This window comes from Ammospiza nelsoni, chromosome 2, assembly GCF_027579445.1.
Source record: "Ammospiza nelsoni isolate bAmmNel1 chromosome 2, bAmmNel1.pri, whole genome shotgun sequence".
NCBI classification, from domain to species: Eukaryota; Metazoa; Chordata; class Aves; order Passeriformes; family Passerellidae; genus Ammospiza; species Ammospiza nelsoni.
This window is the reverse complement of record NC_080634.1, coordinates 45,459,528-45,486,801: the sequence shown is the minus strand read 5'-3', so window position 1 is coordinate 45,486,801 and position 27,274 is coordinate 45,459,528. Positions and strand designations below refer to the sequence as shown.

Here is a 27,274-nt window from a genome sequence, read left to right as displayed (position 1 = left end):
GCATGGAGAATTTTAAACTGCATTTATGTAAATTGAGACTGAGTCATCTGGGATACTGTGTGCAGTTCTGTCACCTCAGTGTGGGGTTTGTCTGTCCTTACCTAAACATTTTAAGATGTCGAAGTCTGTAGCAATCAATCAATGTCTCTTCTAGACAAAAGAAAGAAATGGGTATTTATAAAGACTGAGTCCTCTGGCACGTATTAGATGCCAACCAGAGGATTAAATTAATCACTGTGGGTGCCTGCAGTTGGGCAGATGAGCCCTACCGTTTATTTCCAAAGGTGTTGCAATCAAATGAAAGACATTTCAGAGGCAACAGAAAATGGCTAGAGAATAGGCTGAAATCTCAGTATTCTGAGAAGATTGGAAAGTTTATGTTTGAATGCCTTAGGAAAGACATTTGTAAGAAGGGATGCGGTAAGAAGGGATGCAGTTGAAGGGGAAATTTTTTCCCCTTTGCCTTGAAAACTGAGGCAATGATACTGCAGGAAGAGAAAACTGAACTCAGAAAAAGAAAAAAGCCCCACAGTTTAAACTAGAATCCTTTCTGCAAGAGAAGTTGTCTGAGTTTAAAAACCAGGAATACTTCAAGTTCATTTAGAAAAATGTCTTCATAAAGATTTTCTCCAGTTAGTTATAGAAGGAGTTTTTGAGGAACTATTACTCCTCTATCTTCAGGACTTGAACAAGTTTTGCACTACTGGGGAGCAGGATGAGATCCAGCAGGAAGGGCACATTTCTCTAGGAGTGCATCTTGTAACCAGTGGTGGCTGGCAGTGACAGTGGCTGTTGTGGCAGGGCTGCCACCGCCGGCATTGCGGCCTGGTGGTGCCAAAGGCCGGGCACTCTGGTCAGGGAGCAGTGAGGTGCCAGGGGGAAGAGCTGTCGTAGAATAGTGAGGGAGGATGGACAGATCTTTCCAGAGGCCCTGCAGAGCCAAGAAGCTGAGCTCCATCTTGAAAGAAAGGAGAGAAAAATAGAGATAATCTTTGAGAGTCAAGGGTGGAAACTTTCAAGATGGTGAGGGCTGGAGGTTGGTTACTGCTGACAGCATAACTAAGGCCCCTGTTCCACCTGTGATTCATCAGGTACAGAGAAGGTAAAGTGCCTGTGAAGAGGTGGGAGAGATGGCCTCCCTCCCTTCAGATGGGGCAGCAGATCCAGCAGAGCCTCAACCCTTAGAAGGTTCCAGCAGAGGAGGGTGTGGTAGGTATCAGAAGCTCTCTCCTGAGGAGACAGAAGCCATTGTGTGCCAGCCTGCTGTGCTGTCACAGGAGGTTTGCTGCTTGCCAACAGCTCACACATGAGCCTTGCAAAGAGGCTGCCAGAGCTTGTTTGTCTCCTGGACTATGACTGCTGCTGCTCATCCATGTGGGCACCCATGATGCAGCCAGGGAAGACCTTGAGGAGTCAGGAGTGACCACACAGCTCTGAGTGCAGGGGTGAAAGGTGCAGGTGCCCAGCTGGGGTCTCCTCAGTCCTGTTGGTGGAGGGGAGACGGCTCTGGCTGGTGCAGGCACATCTTGCAGGCAGTGATGGTGGTGTTGTTAGCCAGGCTGTGATCTCCAGGGACATGGGGGATGCTCTGAGGAGCAAGGACTGCTGAGCAAGAATCTGACAAAGTGAGCTGAGGTCATCTCTAATTGACTGCACAACCTTGTGAAGGTGGCTTTAAATGATGCTTATTGGGGAAGGGGGTTCATTCTCTGAAGAAGAGGGTGAGCAGAAAGATGCAGTCTACAGCTAAACTGAGCAGGGTGTGTAGGGAAGATGGAGCCAGGCTTTCCTTGGCGGTACAGAATGGAGGAAGGATGAGAGGCAAAAAAGATCGGAGTTTAAAATCAGAATTATGGAAAGAAATGGGACATCATGAGGGTGTCCAGATGCTGGCACAGGTTTCCCAGAGAAGTTGTAAGATCGCCATCCATGGAGAAACTCAAAACTTGTCTGAAGAATGACCTGAGCAACCAGTTTTAACTCAAATTACTTTGAGGAGGATGTTGGTCTAGGAGACCTCCAGACGTTCTTTCAAACCTGTATGACTCATTGATTCAGTAGTTTTTTACAAATTATTCTGACACATTAGGGTTAGCCATGGCCTGATATCTGAATTCAGAGTGATTTTAGTGAAGTCCTCTATTCTTTGCCACGCAACAGATCAATCTGAGTATCTCCAGTGTTTCCTTATACCTTACATGTCATCGTACCATATGGAGTTTGGATGTGATCTGGTATGGCAATCCTTGGATTAATTTACAGTTAGGAATAACAAGAATTTGTTTTACTTTGATTTGTCCTTAGGCACATGAGCAGATGTGACTACTCCTGTTGTGATGCATACAAATATTAGTTAATTATCATAATCAAAAGGAATTGTTGACATATAATTGTTTAGGTAATAGTCCCTGGCTTATACTTACATTAAATCCTATAATTTTAAGTAGCTATGAAACTTTACAATATCTTCAGTAAATTACTGGTACTGAACACCTAAATGGCATAACAGTGGAGGAGGTGGATGGTTAAAGGCTGTCTTTTACCTCCTTGAGTGATGGAGCTCTGTTTCTGGGAGAGGTCATGTATGCTATGCTGCTGGGAGAAGGTTTAGCTATTTTGCCTCCATCCATTCTTGTTACTGAATTAAAAAAAAGAAAAAGAAAAGAGGTGGAGATGTTTTCCTGCTCATTCTCTGTCTCATGAGCAATGTATTATCAGTAGTGGAAGAAGCAGTGCCCCAAACTGCCCTTGTAGGCAAACAGGTGTCATATCTCTTCTCACTGTTTTGTTTAGACATGGCCCTGGTAACGGAATTACATTTGTAGCAAAATGACATTCACCAGTGATGAAATACAGCAAACTGAGAAGGTGAGCATAGTGACACTCTTAACGATGCACAGCAATATGCCATCATAATTCTTGTCTGAGATGAAGAAAGGCTTTGTGACTCCTTGGATCGGTTTCCATTCTGGCTCTGAGCGCATTACATCGAGCTCTGTTTATGACCCATGTTTTAATAGTAAATCCTGTTTTTTTCTGTATTAAATTTGTAAGATTTGATAAGAGTTGCTGGTGAAAAGTGGTGTGAGTTCATGGGGTTGTTTAGGATTGTCTGACAACAGCTAGGAAACTGATTTAGCTTTCAGGAGAGAAAGTTAACATGGGAATTTTTTTTTTTTCCATTCTGCACTGCAGGAGAAGGGATGTTTACCATTGAAATAAGTTCAGGACTAGGAGATTGCTTGTATTATCAGATCTTGAGGTAGTCAAAATTATTTTTCCCTGGTTTAGGAAACTTCTAACCCCGCTCCCTGGTTTAGGAGTGCAGTATGTGTTCCAGGCATGAGAAGGACTAAGACAATCTGTGGATGATTGCTCAGGTGTTCTAAGCTGCAAAACTTCTTGAGCAGACAAGAAGCAGTTTTTCTTCCTCTCTGTTGTGATACCAAGCATTGCTGCATTCCATATTCTTGCTGTAAAAGCACTTTGGGGCAACGAGAATGGAGATTCAATTTAGCAATGAAACATTTCTATTATTCCCTATTTCATGTCAGAGGAGTTGCTGGTGGAATACTGATATTCTGTGTGTAGAGAGTGGGGCTGAGGGAAATGCTCTATGGAGATGGGAAATGACAGGTCTCACTTCTTCACTTAAAGCTATTCTGCTTTGCTTTGTTGCTGCTGTGAGAAAATACATCTCTTCTAGACGTAGAGAATGGATTTTTCTGCCTTCTGAGCAGAGGAAAGCTTCTGAGTCTCAGTGAGAACATGCCATTAAATATGTTTGCAGCCCATTAGGCTTGAAGACTTCAACATGTGCTGTACCACTGAGAAGGAGATGTTTTTTTGATATGTGATGGTTTCACTCATATGGTGCTTCCATCATGTTTTACAAGAGAACATGCAATTTTTAAAGCCTTTTGGCACAGGTAGTTAGTTAGTTCCCACAGAGATGTAAAGTGATTACCTGATAGTTAACAAGAAAAACCTTTTCCAAGGTTTCCATCTAGGTTCTTTTTTTTTTTTTTTTTTTTTTGTTAATGGGATCACAGAATAGTTTGGGTTGGAAGGGACCTTTGAAGGTCCTCTGTCCAGCCTCCCTAGAATGAGCAGGGGCATCTTCAGCCCAGAGAGAGCCCCATCTAACTTGACCTTGAATGAGTCACCTACCACTTCCCTGGACAATCTGTTCCAGTGTTTCACCACCTTGCTATAAATATCTTCTTTCTCATTTCTAGTCTAATTCTATCCTCTTCTAGTTCTAAAACATTGCCCTTGTCCTACTGCAACAGGACCTGCTAAAAAGCTTGTCCCCATCTTTCCTATAAGCCCTCTTACGCTCTTTTTGAGTGCATGCATTTAAATTTTAATTTTTACAATTTAATTAATTTAATTTTTAAATACAAAAGTGTAGACACTTTTTTACAGTTTGGTATTAGAAAATAAATTTTTTGCAGTTGTACAAACCTAGTGTAGCCTGGTATACAGTTTTTTCTTCCTGCTGTCATTAGGACAGATGACTCCTTCTGCAAACTCATGAGCAAGTGTTTGAGCAAGGTGGGAAGCTCAGCTCTTGAGCTGCTGAATCTGTAGGTCAGTAAGCAAAATTTGAGACTTTCAAAGGTGATTGTGGTTTTAGCATGATATTCCTCTAATTAAGGAGCATTTTGACTATTAATTTCTAAAACAATTAGATGTCTATTCCAAAAGGCAGCAAAAGACCAAACATCTCTAAAATTTCAGTGCATGTTGTTGTGAGTCTGATCAAAATGTCCATGTGTGCTTTCGATACAGAAGAAAAGCTTATAACTCTCAATTGCGTATCTCTGTCTGAATTCTGGCACCAGGTCAAAATAGACAGGTGAAGAACCTCGGATTTGATACAAGCTAGTAATTTTTGAGGAATAACATTTTGTCGTAAGTGACTTGGAAAATTCAAGAGAGAAAATTACATGGATATCACATGTCCTTTTTTTGCCAAAAGATCTCTCATGAATTCATTCAAATAATAGCAGCCTCAGCAGCAGTAATAGTAAGAAAATAAACATTTATATACATAAGTATTTTGGTGAACTCTGTAGTAGTGGTAATAATGCAAATAAAGACAATTATATATCTGTGTAGTTTGGTGAACACCTATTAAAGTGAAATAGCATAGAAGTGCTTGAAGCATGCCATGATTTTCTTCTGATGAACTTGACTTTCCTGGTAATACGAAAGATGACTGAAGAGTTATAGCTTGTAGGAAAATAAGCCAAAATAAATTGCATCTTTATAATATTCTTTATTAGAAAATGCTCTAGGGAGCATATAGAGTTTAAAAATTCAATACCTTTTCCTGGTGATACTTTCATCACAAAATAAGGGCATTTTCTTGCAGACTATTTCAAATTAATTATTTTAAATTACTGAGATAGTTGGCGTGTTATAGTTTTTGAGAGCTGTTTTTGAGAGAGAAGTGGCTCCTTTGTTATGTGCAACTAGCCTTATAAGCAGTATTAATTATGCCACATTGTAAAATTCTTCCATTTAAATGGTGAAGTAAGATACAAGGAATGAATAATAATATTTAATATCTGTTGTTGCGATGGGCATATGGCAGGTAGAAGATAAAGAGGAGTAAAACTGAAGAAAAATAGTGCATGAAAAGATCTGTTAATTGAACTGTGCTGCAATTCCCTAATCTCACAATTTTTAAAATTATTCTTCCGTAGCCTCAGACCATTCGGCAGACTCTTCAAAAGACACTGCAGTATTTTGAGCATCAAGTTATTGGGTAAGTGTTAATGTGAGGTGGGGAAAGGTGCATGGTAATGCTTTGCTCTGTGCTTTCCAATTCACAGCCCTCCATGATAAGCTTTTAAATTTAATTTTTAACTTTTTCTCTCAAATTCTTAGAGTTGCTTTGGAATAGCAATACATAACCAAGATTGCTGTTCAATCTTGCTTCTGTACAATCCCCTCAGATGGCGACTGCTTAATGAACTGGAATGTTTCTTATAAAAAGAGAATAGCAACTCCTTTTCAGTCATAGAATATCAGGTTGGCAAGGGACCTCAAAGCTCATCTAGTCCAACCTTTCATGACAGAAGCATGGCCTAGACAAGATGGCTCAGCACTCTGTCCAGATGAATCTTGAAATTGCCCATCACGGGGCAATTAATCCTTAATCCTTTGCCACCACTTCTGAAAGATATTTGTTGACTTTGCATTTGTATAAGGAGTTGTTATAACTTTTTTCTTTTCTGTAGTTACAGAGATGCAGAGAAGAATTTTCACAATATATCAAACAGATGCTCTTATACAGACTGCTCTGGCAATGAAGAAACTGAAGATGTCTCAGGAATTCTCCAGTGTACGGCTAATGTGCTTGGTATGTGTTTTTTCAAGGGAATTTGTTTCCTTTAGTTGCAAGGAAGTTTTACTGACCATCCTAATGCCAACAATGAAACAAGAAATTTTTGCTCCAACCACAGAAATTTAGAATATAGGCAGCAACATACCAGTACACTGTTACTACATTTGTTTCCTTTTCTACATACATTTTGCACTTTTAAGACAATCCAGACGTGATTGTCAGTGGAGGCAATGAATGTGTATTGTGCAGTACCCAGTGATTTGAGAAGTTTCAAAGGCTTTTGGCAAGTGGACTTGCTTCTGTGCTGGCCTTGGAATTATCTTTAGTGTTTTTATAGGAGTTCTGAAGAAAAACAGACACTTTTATCATCTGTGGACCTGGTGAGTAGAGGGCCTGAGAAACAGCAGCAGGGTGTACCTGAGACATGAAACATTCTGGAAACTTAGATTTTCTCCAGCAAGAGGCAAAACACTGAAATCTGACTGTATGATAATTGAAGATAAGTTTTAACTTTCCATGTCAGGGGAATATGGTGAGGTGATAGTCTGCTCACATTATGGTCTTTACCCTTGTATCCTGCTGACTTAAAATACTTTTGGAGGATATGCATTGTGTATCTGTCTTTCTTACTGCAAACTGTTAAGCAGACTTGATGTGCTCTGTGAACAGCAAACATGCTCTAGTTTTGGGATGACTGTGTTTCACTGACATTCAAAATGTTTTGTCTTTTTTTTTTTGCTATCCAGTGCTTTATTCTGTAAAATGCTAAATGCTCTCAGGGATGTTCTGTGTGTCTTTAGCTGCTGCTAGAAGGAGGTGGTGTTTTGTATTTTGCATGTGTGGTCATGGAGAGAATTTAGAACAAATCAAATTCTAAATGTGTCCAGTGTTATTTACCTTTTTTTTTAATTCTAAAATTTTTGCATGCTAGTTCTCTAAAATAAATGCTATGAGTGATAAGGAAGGACTCATGCAAAGCAGAGACTTTTCATGTTATCAGGTGCACATTAATATTATAAAAAGCCAGACTAGACATTCAGTACTTGTTTCACCATGACACAAAATATGAGTTATATGAAACAGCTGTGAATAGTTTTTCACCTTCATAGTGCTTTTAAAGCAGTGTGTCAGTCCCAGTACCTCAGCATGGCTGAATAATGTGCAACCTGTTTCCTCAGTGGTATCCTCAAAATGCATGTTTATTAGGGGCAGATTGGGACCACAGTATAGGGATAACATCTAAGCATTACTATGTTGGGGAACTATTAAAGTGGTTTTGTTGAAAATTAGGTTGCAGAGACTTTTTCTTGGACAAGTTTGCCTCTTAAAGAAAGACTTCTTAGCAAAAAAACTCCACTTCAGTATGAGCAAAACACTGTGATAATTTAAAAGCAATCCTTCTCCCTATCTGGGATAAGAACATAAGGGAAGGAACAGTAAACCCAACTTATTTATTTTAATTGTAGCTCCTATCACAACAGGGAAAAAATTAATGGAGGCTGTGTAATTAATTCTCACATACACAGTTATTTTTCTTGTTGAATAAGGATTGGGAAGATCGGCCTCTGTGAAAGAGGGATGTAACCACTGGGGTGTGTACCTGGAGCAAGTGGCATTGCTGAGACAGGAGGCAAGCATGAATCTGGTTGTGATGAAGGCTAGAGAAACTGTTGAACCAAGTCTGGCTCTTAGTTCATTTATATGAGCAGTAAGAGACACTTGGTGTCTAGGTCTGGAAGAAAATGTTTCCTTAAAGATGCTTGGAAGCATCTTCCTGCTCTCTGACCTTAGATACTGCCAACATAATTCACCTCTTCCAGTCTCCTAACCACCTCTAAAAAAGTCATTTGGCATTCCTTATTCATCAGAAGAGTGCAAATGCTGAGATCTCTGGTAAGCTTGGAGGACTCTGAGCAGATGCTTCACATTGTGGTCCTGGTGCTTGCGCTGCTCACAGGGAAGTGCTGACTGCAAGCTGTTCACTCAGCTCGGTGCATGTGATCCATCATGTATGAATGCTGCAATTTTCCACCTGTCAAGTCAGCACCAAAGTGTGTCACCATCTTCCTGCAGTGCAAGGACCTGGTTCTCCTTGTCTCCTTACTGAGTTGCTCTGCTACAAGTCTAGACATCAGTAGAAGTCTCCCTGCTTTAAACCACTGTAATGGAAGGCACCCATGTCCATCAGATTCACATGCTGTAAACTGTGTGTGGTATCAGATCAGTCCCACTGTTTTCCTTTACAAGGACAGCTTCTGAGGCTGGAGTATTTTATTTAACTTTCCATCCTTTCAAAAATAGTCCAGACAACTTCATGATGGACTCAGCTTTCATTAATTAGTGCATGCATACTTTTACAGTGTCCTTCATAAGCATGTAGAAACAGAGAATCCTTTAGGTTGAAAAAGACCTTTAAGATCATCAAGTCCAATTGTTAGTGCAGCACTGCCAAGTACACCACTAAACTGTGTTCAGAGGAGATTGACAGTGTTGGTTTGAACCTATTTTAGAAATAAATGATAAGAGAAAGATGTCCATGATGAAGTATGTTACGTGGATTACTACCACATTTCTTTCTTAGGTGACTATAAACTTATACTGAGGTATGTTAGAGAGAAAAGTTGTATCTGAAGAGATTCCTTATTTGACCTTGGGCAAGTTTTTATTCTTTCTGTGCCTCAATTTCCCATCTGTATAATGGAGATAACAGGATTTTTGTAATCCTTTAAACCACATGTCAGTGCTATTCAGATTTCAACCTTCTTGAAGTAAAGACATTTTCATACCCTTTGTACATTCAGCATTTTGAACAATGACAGCAAATCTCGTTTGGGACTGCTTTTGTCCTCATGATTTAAAATAATTTGATTTCATGTAAGATTAGAGTGTGCATTTTTACTTAAATGCTTCCAGAATACAGCAGAAGACCTTCATGTAGCTGCAAATTAAAACTTTGGAACAGGAAATTATGGATGAAAACTTTTTTGTGTTTTTGTAACTGCTTTTAAGGAATTTATTCCAGGACATAAAGCCTTCATGACCTATCTCCTGTTTATTTCTTTGGCAGATATTCAAAGAAGGTCTGTGCTACTGAGTTGTACAAAGCAGTAGAGAAATGCTCGATTTTCTTTTTGAACTCCACTCTGTACTTCCAATATATCACATGATATTTCTCACATCCCAAATGCACAAGTTAGATAAAAAGGTGTACAACCTTCACTTCACCTCATCCAAACACTCTTTTCAGACACTGCAAACAATTAGTGTAGCCTTTGTGAATGTGAACTATTTTTCACTCTTCAGTCCTTCACAGGGAAAAAAAGAAAGGGAACTTCATTAAGGCAGTTATCTGTCTTTTAAATGGCATCGGTATTTCCTTTGGAGCCTCTCTGCATCTTGCTGAGGAATATGTAATCTGTCCTCACTTTGATAGTAAAACTAATGAAAAGTAACCTAAATTCATAGTCATATAAAAAGAGCTGTTGTGCAAACTCTGTAAAGCAGCAGTAACTGTTCACACCCAGTCTCTGACGACATGGAAGAAGTGTTGTCTTTGAAAGCCCATTTGTGTATTTTAAACTGAACTATCTAAATTGCATGTACTGCAGCACCATGTTAGATAAACTCTATAAATTACACTTGGTCACGCAGTCTGAAGTTACAAATACACTTGTATCCGATCATGGTTTCAGGAGAAAGGCCTGGAGAAGTAATTTTACCTATCTAACTTTCCATTGCTTAAGGCACTGAAAAAATTTCTCCTCCATTTTTTTAATTCAAGCAAATAATTTATACAACAGAATTATTTTTTGTCTCGTAAAAATTCAGCTTAAAAAATGCACAGCACATATCAATGGCTAAGTCAGCTCTGCATGTGGACTCAAGTGTATTGCAAGAATTTTTCCTATTAGGCATTTGTGACTTGTGGGATAATAATGCTCTTTCTTTAGATTTTGCTTCAGAGAGTGGCATGAAGAATTTGCTTGTCTGTCCATCTGTCTGGGCATCTTCTGTTTGGAGGATGATATGGTGCAGTGGCAATTCCCCAGGGATTCCCTAATACCCTGGTGATAAGGTGTATGGAATCCTGGCCCAGAGCCCTGTCCTGTCAGGGAGATAAATTGTGTTTCTGGATTCAGCTTCCCCAAGTCACCAAGGAGGAGGTGGAATCCATTGTTAGTGTAAGGTTTTAGAGAGTTCTTGCTCTGGGTGACATTTGCTTGTCACTACCAAAGAGAACATGTGCTGCAGGCTGCTTTATATAGGGCAGATCACTTCATGACTAAATATATCTTGCAGGGCTGATCCTTCATTTAGTACAAAGGGCATAATTCTATAAAAGTCATTTGTTGTCTGTACATTTGTCAGAGTTAAAGATCTGTGTTTCCTTTGTGAAACTAAGAAAATCTTAGCCCTTATATGAGACGATGGCATGAAGCTGTGTCAGGGCAAGTTTAGTCTGAATATTAGCAAAAGGTTAATCACCCAGAGGGTGGCTGAGAGCTTCACTGAGGTGAAGGCTGTTCAATTTTTATTGCTCCACTGCTGAGCACTTGGGAAGTGGTCACAGCACCAAACCTGACAGAATTCAAGAAGTGCTTGAACAGTGTTCTCAGGTATATGGTGTGATTCTTGGGGATGTCTTGTGCAGGGCCAGAAATTGCATTTTAATGATCCTTTTAGGTCCCTTCCAACTCATAATATTCTATGCTTCTGTGATTCTCTGTTGTTAAAGAGATGTTTGGGATCATTCTGGTAACTACTAAATAACTGCTGAGAAATACTGTATTTGAAAAGGCAGGAAATCATTGAAAAGGACATGCCAGGACATATCTTAGCCTACCTTCTAACCATCTTAGACTAAGTGTAGTGTTTGGAAAAGGTAAACAAAGGTTTGGGACAAACAAAGTCAGCAGACTGACTGCTTGGGAGGTGTCTGAGAACTGTAAATGCTTAGATATTGAAAGTATATAAATTTTTATCACTTCCCTTTGCACTTAGAACTGCAACTAGTCATTAGGATGCAACTAATTTAGGATACACAGCCTGATTTATAATTAAAGTTGTTGGTTTACAAATGGCATAAAAGGAAATGTTACACGGCCCAGAGGATTTACAATACCAGTGGATTCTAATAATACTTTATCCTGGGGGGTCTCAGCTATACTCACAGGGCTCCTGTTATTTAGCAGATGTTACAGTGCACTGGCAACACAAAAGTAATCTAAACAAAAAGCACATAGTTCATGTGATTTTGAAACTGAGATGAGTACATCTCAATTAGAAAAGGACAAATGTTTATACCAAATGGCCTTAGACATCCCACTCTCCTCAAATCAGAGCTATTTATTGTTAGAAAGCAGATGAACTTCCAGCAGATAATGAGCGGTTTGGAATTATGATGTACAATAGCATCTTGTGGAAGTCTATTTATAAAGAACATTTTCTGGCCATGATTCATTGACTGAATGTAGGTGTTTGTCGTTATCTGAGGTGCTGTGAGGTACCTTTTGGCCTCTGTCAAACCTTCAGAAATGTGTAGGTCTCCCTTAGGTCCCTCGTCTTGGCAGATACAGTAACTATCTGTTGGTTCTTTTTCTGATGCCTTATGAAGACTCAAGGAGCATTAGATTTCTATATTTAGTCAGATGAGTTGAGCCCTTTATATATGTGAGGAGTTATGAGAGATAATTTTGCATTTCATGGGAAGAGCTTTTAGATTTCATTGCAATTTTATTCGTTCCAGGAAGTGCAGTTCTGCTCCCTGTGTTAATTTAAAGACATGTATATTTACTTTAATGAAAAAAAAGCAAATTAAAAAAATCCTTATTGCTGTTTAATCTTTAGAGTTAGCATGAAACAAACCTGGTCTGCCTAATTTTTAGGAACTACCAATCTAATGACTGCAGTTTTCATTTAATGAGCCCTGTGCAAATATAAGAAGGGAGCCTCCCAGGTGGTGGTGGGGGACATAAAATCATGATAGTCTTGCTTCACATGGCTTGGCTTTGCTTCAGAATTGGCTGCTACTGAGAGCACTATATGGGGGCAAAACCCTCTTCCACTGCCTATTCTTAATATCTCATGTGAGCTTCCTCTGTCAACAGTTTTGAGCAGAATCTTTTATATTTATGTTAAGAACTGGCGATCAGCTCCTCAGCAAGAGGCAATAATTACAGTGGTATTTCTATCACTGGTCAAAGGACGAGGAAAGAAACCACCTCATTAAAAGTGGATAAAAGAAATATTATAGGTGAACAAGTGTCAGGAGTTCTTTTTTTAACAGTAGTTCTCATTTATATTCTGTGAAAGATATGCAGGCCCTGCATGTCACTGTAAGAGAGGTGTTGTATAGATTTTTCAGTTGTGTCACAACCACATGTAAAAGCATAAAATGGTGTTACTGTATTTATATAAAAAGCACCAAAAAGGTAATATAAAAATGCAATCTGGATTCCCAGGATGATATAAATACACAATAATAATGAAGTAAAATCTAAGTCAGTTATACAATAATTAGATACTGGTACTAGGTTCACTTACAAGCCAAATGATTCATCTACTGTACCTTCAGCATTAGTCTGAACACAAGAAAACCTTTTTTATTCAGAGACTAAATGTTGCTTTCCCTACCATCTGAAATAATTCTTTAAAATTCTGAGCTGCCACCTGTCTTTCTGTCCACAGGTCTGTTTAAGGAAAAGATGTTACTGATGCCAAAAATTTGATAATCCAAAAACATTTAGGAGACACTTGCTATAACTGAGGGTGGCAAATTCTGCTTCTGTTCACAGTATGAGGTCTGGAATTGCATATTTAATTGTTCCAACCCCTTAAGGTTTGATATTTACAGATTCTGAATGGTATCTCAGAAAAAAAAAGTATTTTTCAATGCCAAATGAGTCAGATGCTGGCCACTCTGCAGCCATTGTCTTAATTATTTACTTTTAGGAAAAACTGGATGGCTTGTGACTGCTTCTGCATGCTGCACCAGTTAATGAATTACATTGACTTTTTTTTATCACATCACATAATAGTTTTTTATCACATTAGGTTTTTTATCTTCTGATTGCTTCTCAAGAGCCTATGATTTGCAATTGTCTTTATGGGAACAGAATCTTACCTAATTTCTCCACTTCATAATGTACAAAATACTTAAAAATAGTGCATTAATTCCTTGACATTTTGTAGTGTGTTTTCGGTTTACATTAACTGCTGAAAAGAAAGTGAAAATCTTTTGCTAGTATGTTATTATAGGATGAAGTCATCTATTTCTGCTCCAGTTCAGTGAAATACTTAATTTGTACTTTGAACCTGTGCTTAAAGACTTTGGTAATTTTGGATCTGGATAGCAAATATAGGATCCCTTCTCTTAATGTCTTTGAGACACAATTTCAAAGGATAATAATTTTTCACAAGTCCAAAAGTGCTTTTTAGTGGAGGTCTGTACCAATATTTTCATTCTGTGGTTGCTTTGCCTCAATTTCCAATGTGCATATTCAATTTATCTCCAATATGGACTAAAATAAAAGTGACATTGTAAGGAAAAGCAACAAAAAGAAACTACTAAGGAAAAACCATTAAAGTTGTGATATGTCCTCCTGATGTCAATTTAAGTAGTAGGAACACAGTAGATCCCTCTCCAGGAGGAAAACAAATTGAGACTAATGCATTTTTAGGACTTCATTTACAATATTAGTAGAAGGTTTGTAAAGAGTAGAAGCTCCAAATAATGAGTTACTTCAGCTGGGGAGCAGCAGAGAGTGTTGGGATGATTTTAACCACTTAGTGGGGTGTCTTGGTGAAACCAGGGAAGATCTTTTCCCCTCTGTGTTAATTGCAAGCCAGTGCTCATTAGGAAGCTGTGTTGGGGTCATACATGAGGTGATAATGGGAGTGCAGTGGCCTCTACATTTGGAAGTGCTGGGCTGTCCTACAGATATCAAATATATATTTTTTTTCCTGGGAAGCTGAATGAAAATTTTGCTTAGAGGTTCACAGTGAAAAAGAAAGAATGGAGATGCTGGCTTTTCAGAATGGAATCGCAAATTGTCAGTTTTGATGAACAGAAGTTGACTCACATTTTCAATGCCATATTCAGTCTGAATTAGTCCAGGGCAAAATCAAACAGAAAAACAATTGTTCAACAATTGAATGTAAGATGAGTTTGAAAAGATTGGACTTTTTATGTAGATGCATAATCTGAAGGTTATAAGATTATTTTAATTTTGTTTGTATTTTCTCAGCATAAAAGAAAAAAACCAGGAAATACCATATATGTTGAAATTGGAAATCATACTGAATGTAATATTTAAGGATAATAACTAGCCCATGGAAATCTCTAAATGTAAGAAAGTGTGCATTATAGACACAATGAGTTCTGGGTTCATTTTTTTAGCATGAAGGTTTTTGTACTTGTCATAAAACTATCTCCCAGTCTGGTATTGTTTTGGATTTATCTGGGATACAGTTCATTTCTCCTCAGTAGCTGGTACTTTGCTGTGTTTTGGATTCAGTATGAGAATAATGTTGATAACGTACTCATGTTTTGGTTGTTGCTAAGTAGTGTTTATCCTAAGCCTAGGACGTTTTTTGTGTCTCATGCTCTGCCAATGAGGAAGGGCACAAGAAAGCTGGGAGGGAGCACAGCTGAGACCCAAACTGGCCAAAGGGACATTCCACACCATTAGAATGTCACGCCCAGTTTATAAACTGGGAGAGTGACCTGAACGAGGACAGGGACTGGCACTGGTGGTGAGCAATTGCATTGGGCATTGCTTGTCTTACTGTATGGATTTTTTTTTTTCTTTTATCATCATCATCATCATCATCATCATCATCATCATCGTCATCATCATTATTATTATTATTATTATTATTATTATTATTATTATTATTATTATTATTATTATTATTATTATTATTATATTTTCATTTTGTTTCAATTATTAAACAGTTCTTATCTCAACCTACAAGTTTTACTTCTAATTCTCCTCCCCATTTCTCTGGGGTGGGGGAGCTGACCAAGTGGCTGTGTGGTGTTTACTTGCCAGCTGGGCTTAAACCACAACAGCTATGTGTAGAAATATGGGTAGGGAGAAAATCTACAAAAGATTTGCAAAAGGTTAGGATCATTTATATGGTAGCAAGTGAAAAGGTTATACTGAAGTATATACAGAATTAGTGCTAGGTGAGCATCTGTTCATCATTGGTTTAAACGAGAGGCAGGAATAATTCAGTAAAAAACACATATCAAATATTTTTTTGCAACTTTACACAAAGACACCACTGGAGCAAATAGCTTTGCAGAGAAATACAGAAAAATTTAATCTGTGTGTTTGTGTAACAAGGAATTTATTAAATTAATATTTTTAATTCAAAGATAAACATCATGCTTCATGCAAAAATTATTGTCTTGTTGGTAAAGCTAAGGAAGAAGCTTCCTTGAAAGGAACATTATGATTTTTGGTTCTGAAGGTTGCTTAACTTAGTTTAATTTCCTTAGTATATCATAGTGTCTGTTCTTGTAGAGAAAATTCATGACTAACATAGACCAGCAGTTTGGTTGAGTTTGGTCATATCCATTTTTCTATTAGAGCTGATCTGATTTTCTGCTGGTACTCTGTGTAACTCAATTCAAAGCTGAAATGTTCTTAAAAGTAGTGGGACGTCCTCAAGCCAGGTACAATTCCTGTTGCTTGGAGTCAGTGTGTTGCATCCAGACTGAACAGCCAGTTCTCCAGGATGGATAACAAGACCAATCTAAGACAATCGGCAAAACCTCAGGCCAAACACTGAGATAGAGTTCCCAGCAGTGATAATGAGGTGAGGCTTGCATGTGTAGCAGCAGAGTCCAGGAGTGATCAGTTCTGCAAACCTCATTTGCAGTCAGTGGCGCCAGGGCAGCTGCTGCACTGTATTTGTACAATACATTTGAAAAGCACTTCACCTATGCTGTCTTTTGGGTGGCTTTGTGGGATGTATTTGGCCATTTGTATCAATATCCCAGGGGTTTCTGGTGATGTTCTGTTCCCCTCTGCAGTCTTACAGCCTTGGGTGTCCCTGCTAGACTGCTCACTTTTACACACAGACTTCTAAAGTTGCTCACTATACAGGCAATGAGATTTAAAAGTATGAGTATCTGTTTGTGTATACATATGAATATGATGATTTCTTAGCTATTTGCTATTAATATCCAGTTATGACATTATTGGTATGGGTTATAATTTAATTATTTTTGGACTATAGTGAGTATTTTTTGGTAAGATGTTACAATACCATGTTATGCAGGCGTAATGGTAATGAGTCAGGAGTTGGCACACAGTCTTCTGAGTCAGGATATTAGGGGGCATTGTGTACCAGAGGTACTTTCTTTTGGCTTAGCTGTAGAGCTGACCATCTGTGGTCATAAAAGATCCTGGGAATATTTTTGTAATAACCTAGTTTAGTGACCAAATTTCTTTATGAGTAATGGCATTTGAATGAACTTTCCCAAATTATAGCTATTACTTCTTTTATAAAATATGCTTTGTCATGTTTTTATGTTGTCATATTTATATATGTAATTTTATGAATTTTAATTTGCTATTAATCATACATCATTGCAGACTGTAAAGCTGGGTAACCCTGAAATCCCTTGTGAATATTGTTTGTATTAACTATGCCTGTGTACATAGGTAGTTCAGACACTGCCTTGAGTTTATAAAAGGTTATTGTCTGCAAACAACATGACTTCTGTTCCCTGTTATACCTCAGGTATAAAAGTCACTAATCACTCTGTTCTTCCCAAATTGAAGGCCTAGAAGCAGTCTAAACAATGAGAAGTTCAGTGATCCACTGGGATATTACCAGTGTTATAAAGCATGCTGAATACACATTAAAATAAAGGGCCTGTTGTGCTCTCAGGAAAGAAATAACTGCCCTTCATTTCTGTTCAAATTCAAGAGAAATTTTAACGTGTTTCCCTAGTTGACTGACAGGTAATTCTGTATGATTTCAATGTAGTGAAGAAACTATGTTGTTAATTCCCAGATTACTTTCCTTTGAAAACTCTGGATATTTGTAATTCTCAGACAGGTGATATATACTTCCTTTTATTGTTACATCTTAAAACAATAAGATTAATTAAGTTAATTAATTAATTAACAATAAGGTTAATTTTGTAACAGTGAGGAAAAGGAAACAGGCCCTCTAATAACTGGCTGAGACAGCAAGCTGAAACAATGAGGACTTAAAAAAAAATGGTTTCTAGGGTTACTCCCAACCACCACAGAAACCTATGGATTGGCATCTAGTGAAAAAGCTGCTCTCACTGTTTTGGAAAAATCCTGGGCAAATACAGGCAAAAAGGGAAAATGTGACACAGTAGCAATGCTATTTTGTTGATATCAGTGTCTCATTGTCCTATAGGTCTGAAGTTTGAGGAAATGCAGGAAAAGTTTGGGGAGGAATTCTTCAATATCTGCTTTGATGAGAATGAAAGAGTTCTTCGAGCTGTAGGTGGGACCCTTCAAGACTTCTTCAATGGCTTTGATGCTTTGCTGGAGCATATTAGAACTTCATTTGGAAGACAGGCCACCCTGGAATCTCCTTCTTTCCTATGCAAAGAACTCCCAGAAGGCAATCTCATGCTTCATTATTTTCACCCGCATCAGATTGTGGGATTTGCAATGACAGGAATGATAAAAGCGGCAGCAAAGAAGATTTACCGCTTGGAAGTGGAAGTAGAACAGGTCACAAACAATAAGTTGTGTTCAGAGGGGACAAACCCAGGTAACTGCAGTTGTTTGACTTTCCTTATCAAAGAACATGAAAATGCAAATACCACAAAAGCACTTCCACCAGGAACTTCCCAGTCCCCCTTAGACCTGAGGATTAGTATCAGCACCTTCTGCAGAGCTTTCCCCTTTCACCTGATGTTTGATCCAAACATGCTGGTTCTCCAGCTTGGAGAAGGTCTTAGGAAGCAGCTGAGATGTGACACTCATAAAACACTGAAATTCCAAGAGTGCTTTGACATAGTCTCTCCTAAAATCAGTGCCACATTTGAACGAGTTCTCCTGAGGTTATCTACACCCTTTGTCATCCGGACCAAACTTGAGGATTCTGATTCTGAAAGTAAAGATAAGGTAAGAATATTAATTTGGAAGTGGATGTGCTTATACGTGTGTGGTGGGAGAGGATTTTTTGCTCAGAGAAAGGCAGCTCAAGTCCTGTGTACTCTGGAATGCCCACTCATGCCTTGCAAACAGGGGCTAAGTGATATTCCCCAGCCAAGTGAATATTTTCCTAGATTATTTATAAGCTTTGTCTGTGAAGTTGTAGCAAATCCTGACATTTCCATTCAGAAAATTCTGCACAGTGGGGTTGAATAGTACAGCTTGAATAAAAGGGTGAGGAATTTTACAAAATACCTGTATCTTATCCTTAATTTCACTCTGGGTATGTTATGATAAGAATAGGTTTTAAGCCATTTACTAGGACCTAGCTTGGAGTATTTATTTTGAAAGTTTCTCACCGCTAGTTTCACATTGCTACCTCAATGTATCTTATTTCCCTATTTTGGAATGCTGCTTTCCTATAGGTTTCTTCTTACCTCTCACCCTGCACTCAAGAAAACCAGGGCTGTAAGTGGTACTGAGTGTCACTTAAGCCAGTTTTATTGTGTTCCAGTCATTCAAACAGGCACTTGTCCTCCCACACTGCATCTTTCCTCCATGTTTTAGGAGACAGCTACCTTAACCAGTGAGCCCTGTGTTGAGTTCAGTGCATTCAGCTGAGTAGACTGAGAACATGTCTTTAGTGTGGAGTTCTCCAATGGTTGGATGGAATTTGTCTCAGTGCCTATCCTGGAATTACAGGGAAGTTTTTTGGTGTGAAGTAGGGTTCTGGGTTTTATGCACCAAAGTACTTGTACTTAATTAAAACTTGCTTAAAGGCTTGAAAGTCTGTGTGTGGGTGCCCTGAAAATACTGCTGCTCAAAGTGGAACTGGATGATCTTTAAGGTCCCTTCCAACCCAAACCATGCTATGGTTCTATGATTCTATGATAATTAAAAATATAGTTACTTCTTACCGCAGCAGTATTTCCAGCTCCTCTTTGGCACTATACTTTGGCACCAAAAAGCACACGTCTGCTGCATTTTCCTCTGGAATTAATATGTTCCCCCAAGAGAAACAAACTGGTGCTTTTCATTTTGTATTATTTGATGTCATTCAACCTTCTTGAAACCAAAAGGGAGTTTATTTTTCAGAACCAGTCCTCAGTGTCACCCTAGCCTTTAATTACAAGAAGGAAATGAGGTGTGAAAGGAGTGGAGGAGTTGGCTCTGAGCTACCTTATGATACACTTGTTTCTCCTTTGGAAGAGTCTGGTTTCACGACGCTTCCGGCAGAATGCACCTATCCCTCTCAGAAACCTTCCCCTCTCCCAGGACAGTCACAGCCCTTTGACTGTCTTCTGCTCTTCATGAATCTGCTGTAAATCACTCTGAAGAAGAAGAAGGTTTAGGTGGAGGAAGGAGACTTTCAAAGCCTTTTCCCCTGTTTAAGTTAAACACACAAAATACTCTCTTACCTGGACAGATTTCATATGGCTGTGGCTTGCGCTCAGGAGCAGTGGCAGGAGTGGGGCTGGTTGGAAGCAGGATTTTAGATTAGGCAGTACTAACACCAGGGACACAGGTGGAAGGGGACGGCAGCACAGGACATCCTTTTCCTGCCAGCAGCTGGGAGAAAAATTGTATCTTGAACAGTGAGGTGTGAATTAGAGTCAAAAGGGTGATGGTGAGGTGCAGGGGAGCTGTTTTGCTGAAGGCATGGGAATTAATTTGAGAACATCAGTTTATCTGAAGAGGTATTTTCTTCTGTCTCACCCATTTGATAATCACTTTCAAAAATGTATTGCTTGTGAATAGTTAAAAAAAGCTCAGCATAGGATGCATTTTGCTAGATATTTGCTTTTTAAAAAAAAGAATAGTTGCACAGATTCATAGGCTATGGTTGACTTGCTTACATAGATTTTGAGAGGAGAGACATAGCAATACAGTTTATGTCATGTCATTATCCATAAAAGTCCTTCATGGATAAAAAAAAGTAGACTGGGCCTTGGGAACTGCATGCTGTATTATTTTCCCATAGCTCATGTCACTCATTTTGGAATTCTTTTCAGTTTGCCAGCACTTGTTTGGAAGTTGAATATTGGGCAGGTAGATCAGTAGCTGTAAACATGACCCTGCTTAAAAGTTGCCAATAACTGACTTAGACATTTCCCTATTTCTCTGCCACACACCTCTCTTCAGTTCATAGTGGAATCACATCCCACTTAGAGCTATTTATCTTTAAAAAATAATAAATAAATCTGACTCTGCAATAACTGACACTTTTCAGGCTTGGTTACCTTCAATGGCAGCTGTAGGCATGTGACCCAGACAACTCTGCTGCAGTGTTGAACCTGTTCAGATGTCTTATTGCATTAAAAAAAACAAAAACTCAGAGGCTTTGCAATGAACAGATGCTGTTCCAGCCTCTCTTCAAAAGATGTTTATTTTCATTTCAATGCATAAATCATACATTTTTTTCAGACTAGCAGTGAGAAAGACAGAATCAGAAAACAGTTTTCATTTAGTCCTGACACCAGCTCTGTGTTCAGATGAAAGTAAGTCATAAACCATGATCTTTCCCTAACTAAACACCTACAAGCAAAATTAAAAAAAAACAATCCAAAACCCAGCACCTGTCCTCGCTTTCAGGGTTTTGAGTGCTTGTCCAGTTTATTTAAAGACTCATTTGTGTGTTTCACTTTACTGGTATTTGAATAATTGGAATAGATAATACTATCCTAAATTTCTGGTATAAGTCCTGTGAGGTCTGGGTGATAGGGAGCACTTCCTGAAAAGCTGTATTGCACCTTTGCAGAAGCACAACCTCATGCATTAATATCTTAGCAGGATTTTGTTAAGTTGGTATGTCACCACCTCTTCCTTGGAGCTCAGAGCATTTACAGGATCCCATTGTTCTAGGGACCAAGCAGGAAAAAAAGGACTCTCCACCTGAAGAACATGGATACCTAGTTTTAAACATGATTTTCAACACCATGTTTCCTGCTTTTTCATGCAGCTAAATGCTTGTTATTGTCTTTTTTTCCTATGGTATGGTACTACCCAGATGTTGAAGGGCCCTGTTGCTGCTACTTCTTATATAAACATTCTGTGCTTTTCACATTTCACTCTAGTTTTTTGTTTTGTGTGTGTGTGTGTGTGTGTGTGTGTGTGTGTTTTTAACCAGGGACTTTCACTAGCATCCAGTTAGGTTTTCCAAATTTTGGATATTGTCCCAAAATATCAAGACAATGTTTGCTGTTTAACCCCTCTAAGGAAACTAATTCTACACTTCTCTATGGGAGCAATAATTTATTGCAACAATAAAAAATAAATTTATTGTCACAATTAACCATTTGGGATTGATCTCTTACAACTTCACGCATGGTTAGTACAACTGTACTGCGCAGAAGCTCAGTGAATGTTAGTGGAATCACATGTGGGATAAGAAATTAAGAGGGCTGAGTCTGAGCTCGTGTGATGGAGTGTTCTGAAATCCATGTCAAGCCCTTCCACTGAGGTGGAGGTGCCGGCATGGGAGGGGGCTTATAACCCCCCCAGCAGTGAGTTGTGCATGCAGGGCAGGTTGGTGTCCCCCACCATTGCCTGCCCAGACAGGGGCTAGAAGCTCCCACAGGTACATCCTGAGTGCAGCCATTTTCAGACTGTAGTGATGAACAAGGCCATCTGTGACATGATATAAATACTCGTCTCCTTGACAGTACACTGAGGTGCCTGGAGCTGCTTCAATTTTTAGCTGAATGGGAACACAAGGAATTGTGTTTCTGGAACTGCTTTCACTCTTCCGGCACGTTCTCCTCATGTGCCCCTTGTGAGCCCTCAGTGCTGGGCAGATTGAGAGGAGATGGGGCTGCTCCCTCAGGGACCCACTGTCCCCGAGACCTCCATCCAGACCCAGCCCTCCTGGACCATGGATTGGCAGGATGAGCCCTGCCAGCACTTTTGGTGCCCACCAGTTCGTGGGCCTACATTTCTGAAACTGGGTTTCAGGTTCCCTGCCATATGCTGTGCATTTGTATTTTCCTTGTAGTGCTGCTCTTCAGCTCAAACTAACAGGCCTTTTCCACATTTGAAATAAATCAGTTTTTTAAGGATACTCACTGGCCTTTGACTTAGGCCTCTGGGCACTTTAGAAATTATCTAAGAATAAAGCTGGCACCTTAAACTGCATTACTGGAGATGCCCAGACATTTTTTTTTTGATGGAATGTATTTGTTTTGAAGATTTTATTGAAAGCATAACTTCCCAGTTAACAGTTCAGCAAAATGTCTTCTGGCAAAAAATTACTTTTATTTATATACGTGAGTAAAATTTTTTTCGTAATTTTAGACATAAAATACTTTTATTAGGGAAGACAGTTTATCTTACAAATTATAATATGCCTAAAATATGAAACACTGGGTTTGACAAAAATGACCCTCTGAAATTTTTATGTTGGCATAAATTCCAAATGCCACATATAATTCAGATTTATGAATGGATTGAAACTCTGTCAGGGGAGGTTTAGGTTGGATCTTGGGAAAAAGTTCTTCACCCAGAGGGTGGTTGGGCACTGGAACAGATTCCCCAGGAATGGTCACAGCACCAGCCTGACAGAGTTCTAGAAGCACTCGTACAACACTCTCGGGCACATGGTGTGACTCTTGGGACTGTCCTGTGCAGGGCCAGGAGTTGGACTTTGATAATTCTTGTGGGTCCCTTCCAACTCAACATATTCAGTGATTCAGCGATGAAAAGTCCATCTAGACCAGTGCACTGATTCTCACAGTGACTGAGAGACAACCCTCTGTGAAATCGGTAAGACAAGGTTCAAGCCTGCAGCGTCCCTCTCTTTTAGCTCTCAGGGGAGGAAGCGCATCCTCTTGCAGTGGTATCCAGGATGTGGTAGGGGATAGCCCCCTCAGGACCAAGCCTCTATGATTTGATTTTCTCTACTGCTTATTAGCAGCTGTGAATGTGAGACCCCTCTGGCAACTCTCAGCCAGGTGTGCACATTGAACATGGAGTAAAACAGCTGGCAAAGAAGCCTGCTTGCCCCTTGCTTCAGCAAAGCACTTTCCCAGTGTGTTTTCCCAAGTGTGTTTGTTGATCACTGGAAACTGTAAAAAAGTAGTGCTTTTTAAGTGCTGGAAGGATGCTGTCCCCCTTTTTATATTGAGAGTCAGTTCTTTATCTCCTTCTGTATTTTTAGTCTGGACCAACTGAATGAGACAAGCAGTCCTGACACTAGCAGATTAATTTAAAACCCACTGTACACCATCTCATATTTTTCTTTTGCTCTGTAAACTGTTTTTCCTCTTCTCCTAATAAAATTAAAATGAAATGGCCTGAAAGTCATTCCGGCATAAGGGACATATGTCACTCATGATCTAGGAATTCTAATTTTTTTCCTAGAGTTGATTTATTCACAGTCAGACAGCTTTTGACAATAAGCTCCCGTTGCTTTGCAGGCTTGTGGAGCTCTTGGAATCAAATTTGTGTCTTCTGTTTCTGATAATGCTATTATCCCACCCATTTGTTTGTCAAAATGTGTATGGACTTTGATGGTTTTCAAGATGAATTGAGTTGGCTGGTTTGACTGCTTCTAGAGATTGTGGTGGGTTATGAGAAACAATAGATGACATGACTTTCTTATCTCACCAACAGTTGTGCATTGGAGAACTTTAATAACATTGTGAAATGGGCCCAGAATTGTTAGTAATGCTACTTTAGAACAGGCCAATAAAAATGCCATTTTGGAAGTGTTTTCAGTGATAGGACTGAAAAAGTTTAGCAACCTAAAGTTAAAATACATCCTTCTCATTTACATTAGCTGAAAAACAAGGAAGCTGTTTGGAAATTGTTTTGTCAAGTGAAGTGGTTGTTAAAACAATGTGACTCCATGTAAACTCTTCCTTATTATGATTTGTATAATGTTTTGATAAGGAAGCTGGTTGGACATGAAAATGTCCATATATCTCCTTTTGCTGCAAGACTTTTGCATGGGCTACTAAACTACACTATGTCATAACTGGAACAATATGCATTTCATGAATTTTTGCATTACATGATGGGAATATTTAGACACAACTCAGTTTGATTTTCAGGAATGGTTTTTTTTCCTACCTCTTTGTTCCACTGACTAAAATTAATTGTTGGTTATTCAAAATACATTTTCATGCTTTTCCTCATTTGCGTGTTTGAGTTGCTAAATGACTGTGCTTTTCATGGCATCTGATCTGAATGGGTGTGATGTCAGTGAAAAGCCCTTTTCCTTGGGGTGGTTGAATGAAAGCAGATGCATCCAGTCACTCCTTGCCTTGCTCCTTCCTGTCCTGGCGCTTGCAACGTGACAATGCATGAAGTCAGGCTAAGGTTTTATGGATGTGTCTCTTTGCAGAGGCTGAATGGACTTAGAAAGAAGGGGGAAAGCTGGAGTGTCTCCCTGTGGATTGAGTGAGCTTTGTGCAGGAGCTCTCCCAAGTGCATGGGTGGGAAGGCAGAGCCTGTGAGAACACCAGGGTGTGCCTCTGAGTTTAAACGTTGGGTTTATTGCTCTGAGGAGCAGTGAATGCAAGTGTGGCACTACTTGCATTGTCAGCTTTGGGTTGTAAGGCCACTTCTACCCAGCAATTGCCAAACCTCCTGCCAGCCCTGGAATATGCTCCGTGCCTGAAGGCAAGCCTGAGTTACCCCAGGTCACTTGCAGAACTGTCCTGCACAGCCAAAGAGTCCACTCAAAAGAGGAAGCTTATCACTTTCTCCCTCCACCTTAAATTTTGTCTTCAAACCTCAAATTGGGACCATGGGATTCCCTTCCTGTCTGGTTTTTAGTGTAGCTTAGTAGTTTTGGACCAGTTTTTGACTACTTAGCTTGTTTCCTCCAATCATGTCTCATAAATATCTAGTCTTTTGAATTTAAATTATAGTTGACAGCATGGTTTGACTCTAAATATTAATTTATTCATGCTCACTGGGCATGCATCTTGTTGTGAATTTTTCATGCTTTATTTCCATGGAAGCAAAGCTCTGAAGTTGTGAGACTGTGTATGAAACAAAAGCTTTACTGATGTTTTGTGGGGCCATGGACCCAGGTGGAATAGGCAGTTAAAAGAAATTTACTTTGCCTGAGACTTGTACCTGCATTGGAGCTATTTATATTCTGGGAATGTAGCTGAATCAGACATTGTAGACTGTGAAGGTCATAAAACTCTAATCAAGGGGAATACTACTAGGAAATAACACTTAGCTGGTTTTGCCTTAGGAATAATTAGTATGAAAGAGCAAGATAAGAGTGATTTGCAAAAGTCAGGACTCCAAAGCAGATGCTGATTTGCTGATACCCAGCCAGGTATTTCTGCTGTCTCTGAGCAGTACTGGAGATAAGTTTGACTAGATAACATTTTGCTGCCTTTACTCTTGCCAAGGATGTGTGATATTCACCCTGCTCTACTCCAAGGTCTTCCAAGAGACTGACAGTGTCAGTAGCAGCAGATCACCTGAGGTCAGGCAGGTGGCCCATGCCAGTGGTGCTAATCTTTGTTTCAGTTTGTGTTTTGCAGTGATGAAATGGCTGAGGAGGCCAGAGCACTCAGTCGGAAAGGATGAGCCTTTCCTTTGCAACTCTTTACTATGCTGAGGAGGGAGTCACAGTTCAAGTGTATATACCAGCCAGGCAGACCCAGTGGCTGAGTAACTGGATTTGCTCCTCTGGGAATATTCCTTTGCCACTTGAGGGTTTTTAGGGCATGCTGAAGCAGAAGTTACCTCACTAAGCAATATATGAGATGTAGAAGTTGCATAAACCACAGAGGTTTATTTAACTTATGTATGCTTAGAGGGAACACAGGGATGAGCCCAAGTTCTTCTGCCTGTGCTAAAGAATCACCAAAAAAAAAAAAAAAAAAATTTAGATATTTGTAATGTGCTGTTGTGAGGATTCCCCAAATTTTGTAGGTTGTTTCATTTTTCATTTTTTTGAATATGCCTTTTACAACCCTATATGTTCACATTCTCTCCAGCTGGAACACCTAAGATACATTTCCTTTAAAAAAACATATAGTACCTCCCTCATATTGTCATGATTAAAGAGAGTGAAAGAACTTAACCCATAAAATAATATTTATACTATTTGTTCCTGTCACTAACCTTTGGCTTTTACAAGTAAGGACTGAGTATCTGAGAAAAGAATTAAATGTTCTTTTCCCACAGGCACAGGACAGGCATGCAAGATATTTCTAACACATAATTTTCCTCTTAAAAATTTTTTTTTTCTCTTTGCAGATTGCAAACAATTAATAAACGTTTTGTACTTTGACACCTCAGAAAGATGTAAACATTTTAAAATTTGGTTCTGGATGAAGGATATTGAAATATAATTTTCAACATTTTGAATAATGTGATTTTTGTCTGCCTTGTGAGTTTTATGTATTAGGGTTTACTGTTTTTCTTTCTTTCTTTCTAAGAACAGAAATCAATCTTTTTGTTCACATTAGACAGAAGCTTTTTCTATAATGATTCTCATTCTGCTGTGGGCTCACTGGAACAGCAGCATTTATGCAACCATCATGGGAATGAAAACATTTCATTTTCATTTTCCCATTACCTTTCTTTTTCTTTGGCACTTTAATCTTTTTTTCCCTTTCTTATAAAGGGCTGTTATGTAGTTATTATGTGATCTTCATAAAAACAATTTCAGCTATTATTTTCTGTGTCTACCTGACAGCATCTTCATAGCAATATTCCAGTGGAGTGGCTGTAGTGGATTTCTCTCAACACTGGAGTTGGTAGGATCTGATCATGTCCTGTCTCAGTACTT

At 39.1% G+C, this 27,274-nt stretch overlaps 1 protein-coding gene across 2 annotated transcripts in view; it reads left to right on the top strand.

Moving 5' to 3' along the window:
• The window catches only part of GUCY1A2 (guanylate cyclase 1 soluble subunit alpha 2), a 153,042-nt gene that overhangs the window by 8,861 nt on the left and 116,907 nt on the right, over nucleotides 1-27,274 (top strand). For both annotated transcript variants that reach the window (XM_059466373.1, XM_059466374.1), the window contains exons 2-4: nucleotides 5,715-5,776; nucleotides 6,252-6,373; nucleotides 17,768-18,486. In XM_059466373.1, the coding sequence (XP_059322356.1) occupies nucleotides 5,715-5,776; nucleotides 6,252-6,373; nucleotides 17,768-18,486 (903 nt within the window). The remainder of the gene's footprint in view (nucleotides 1-5,714; nucleotides 5,777-6,251; nucleotides 6,374-17,767; nucleotides 18,487-27,274) is intronic.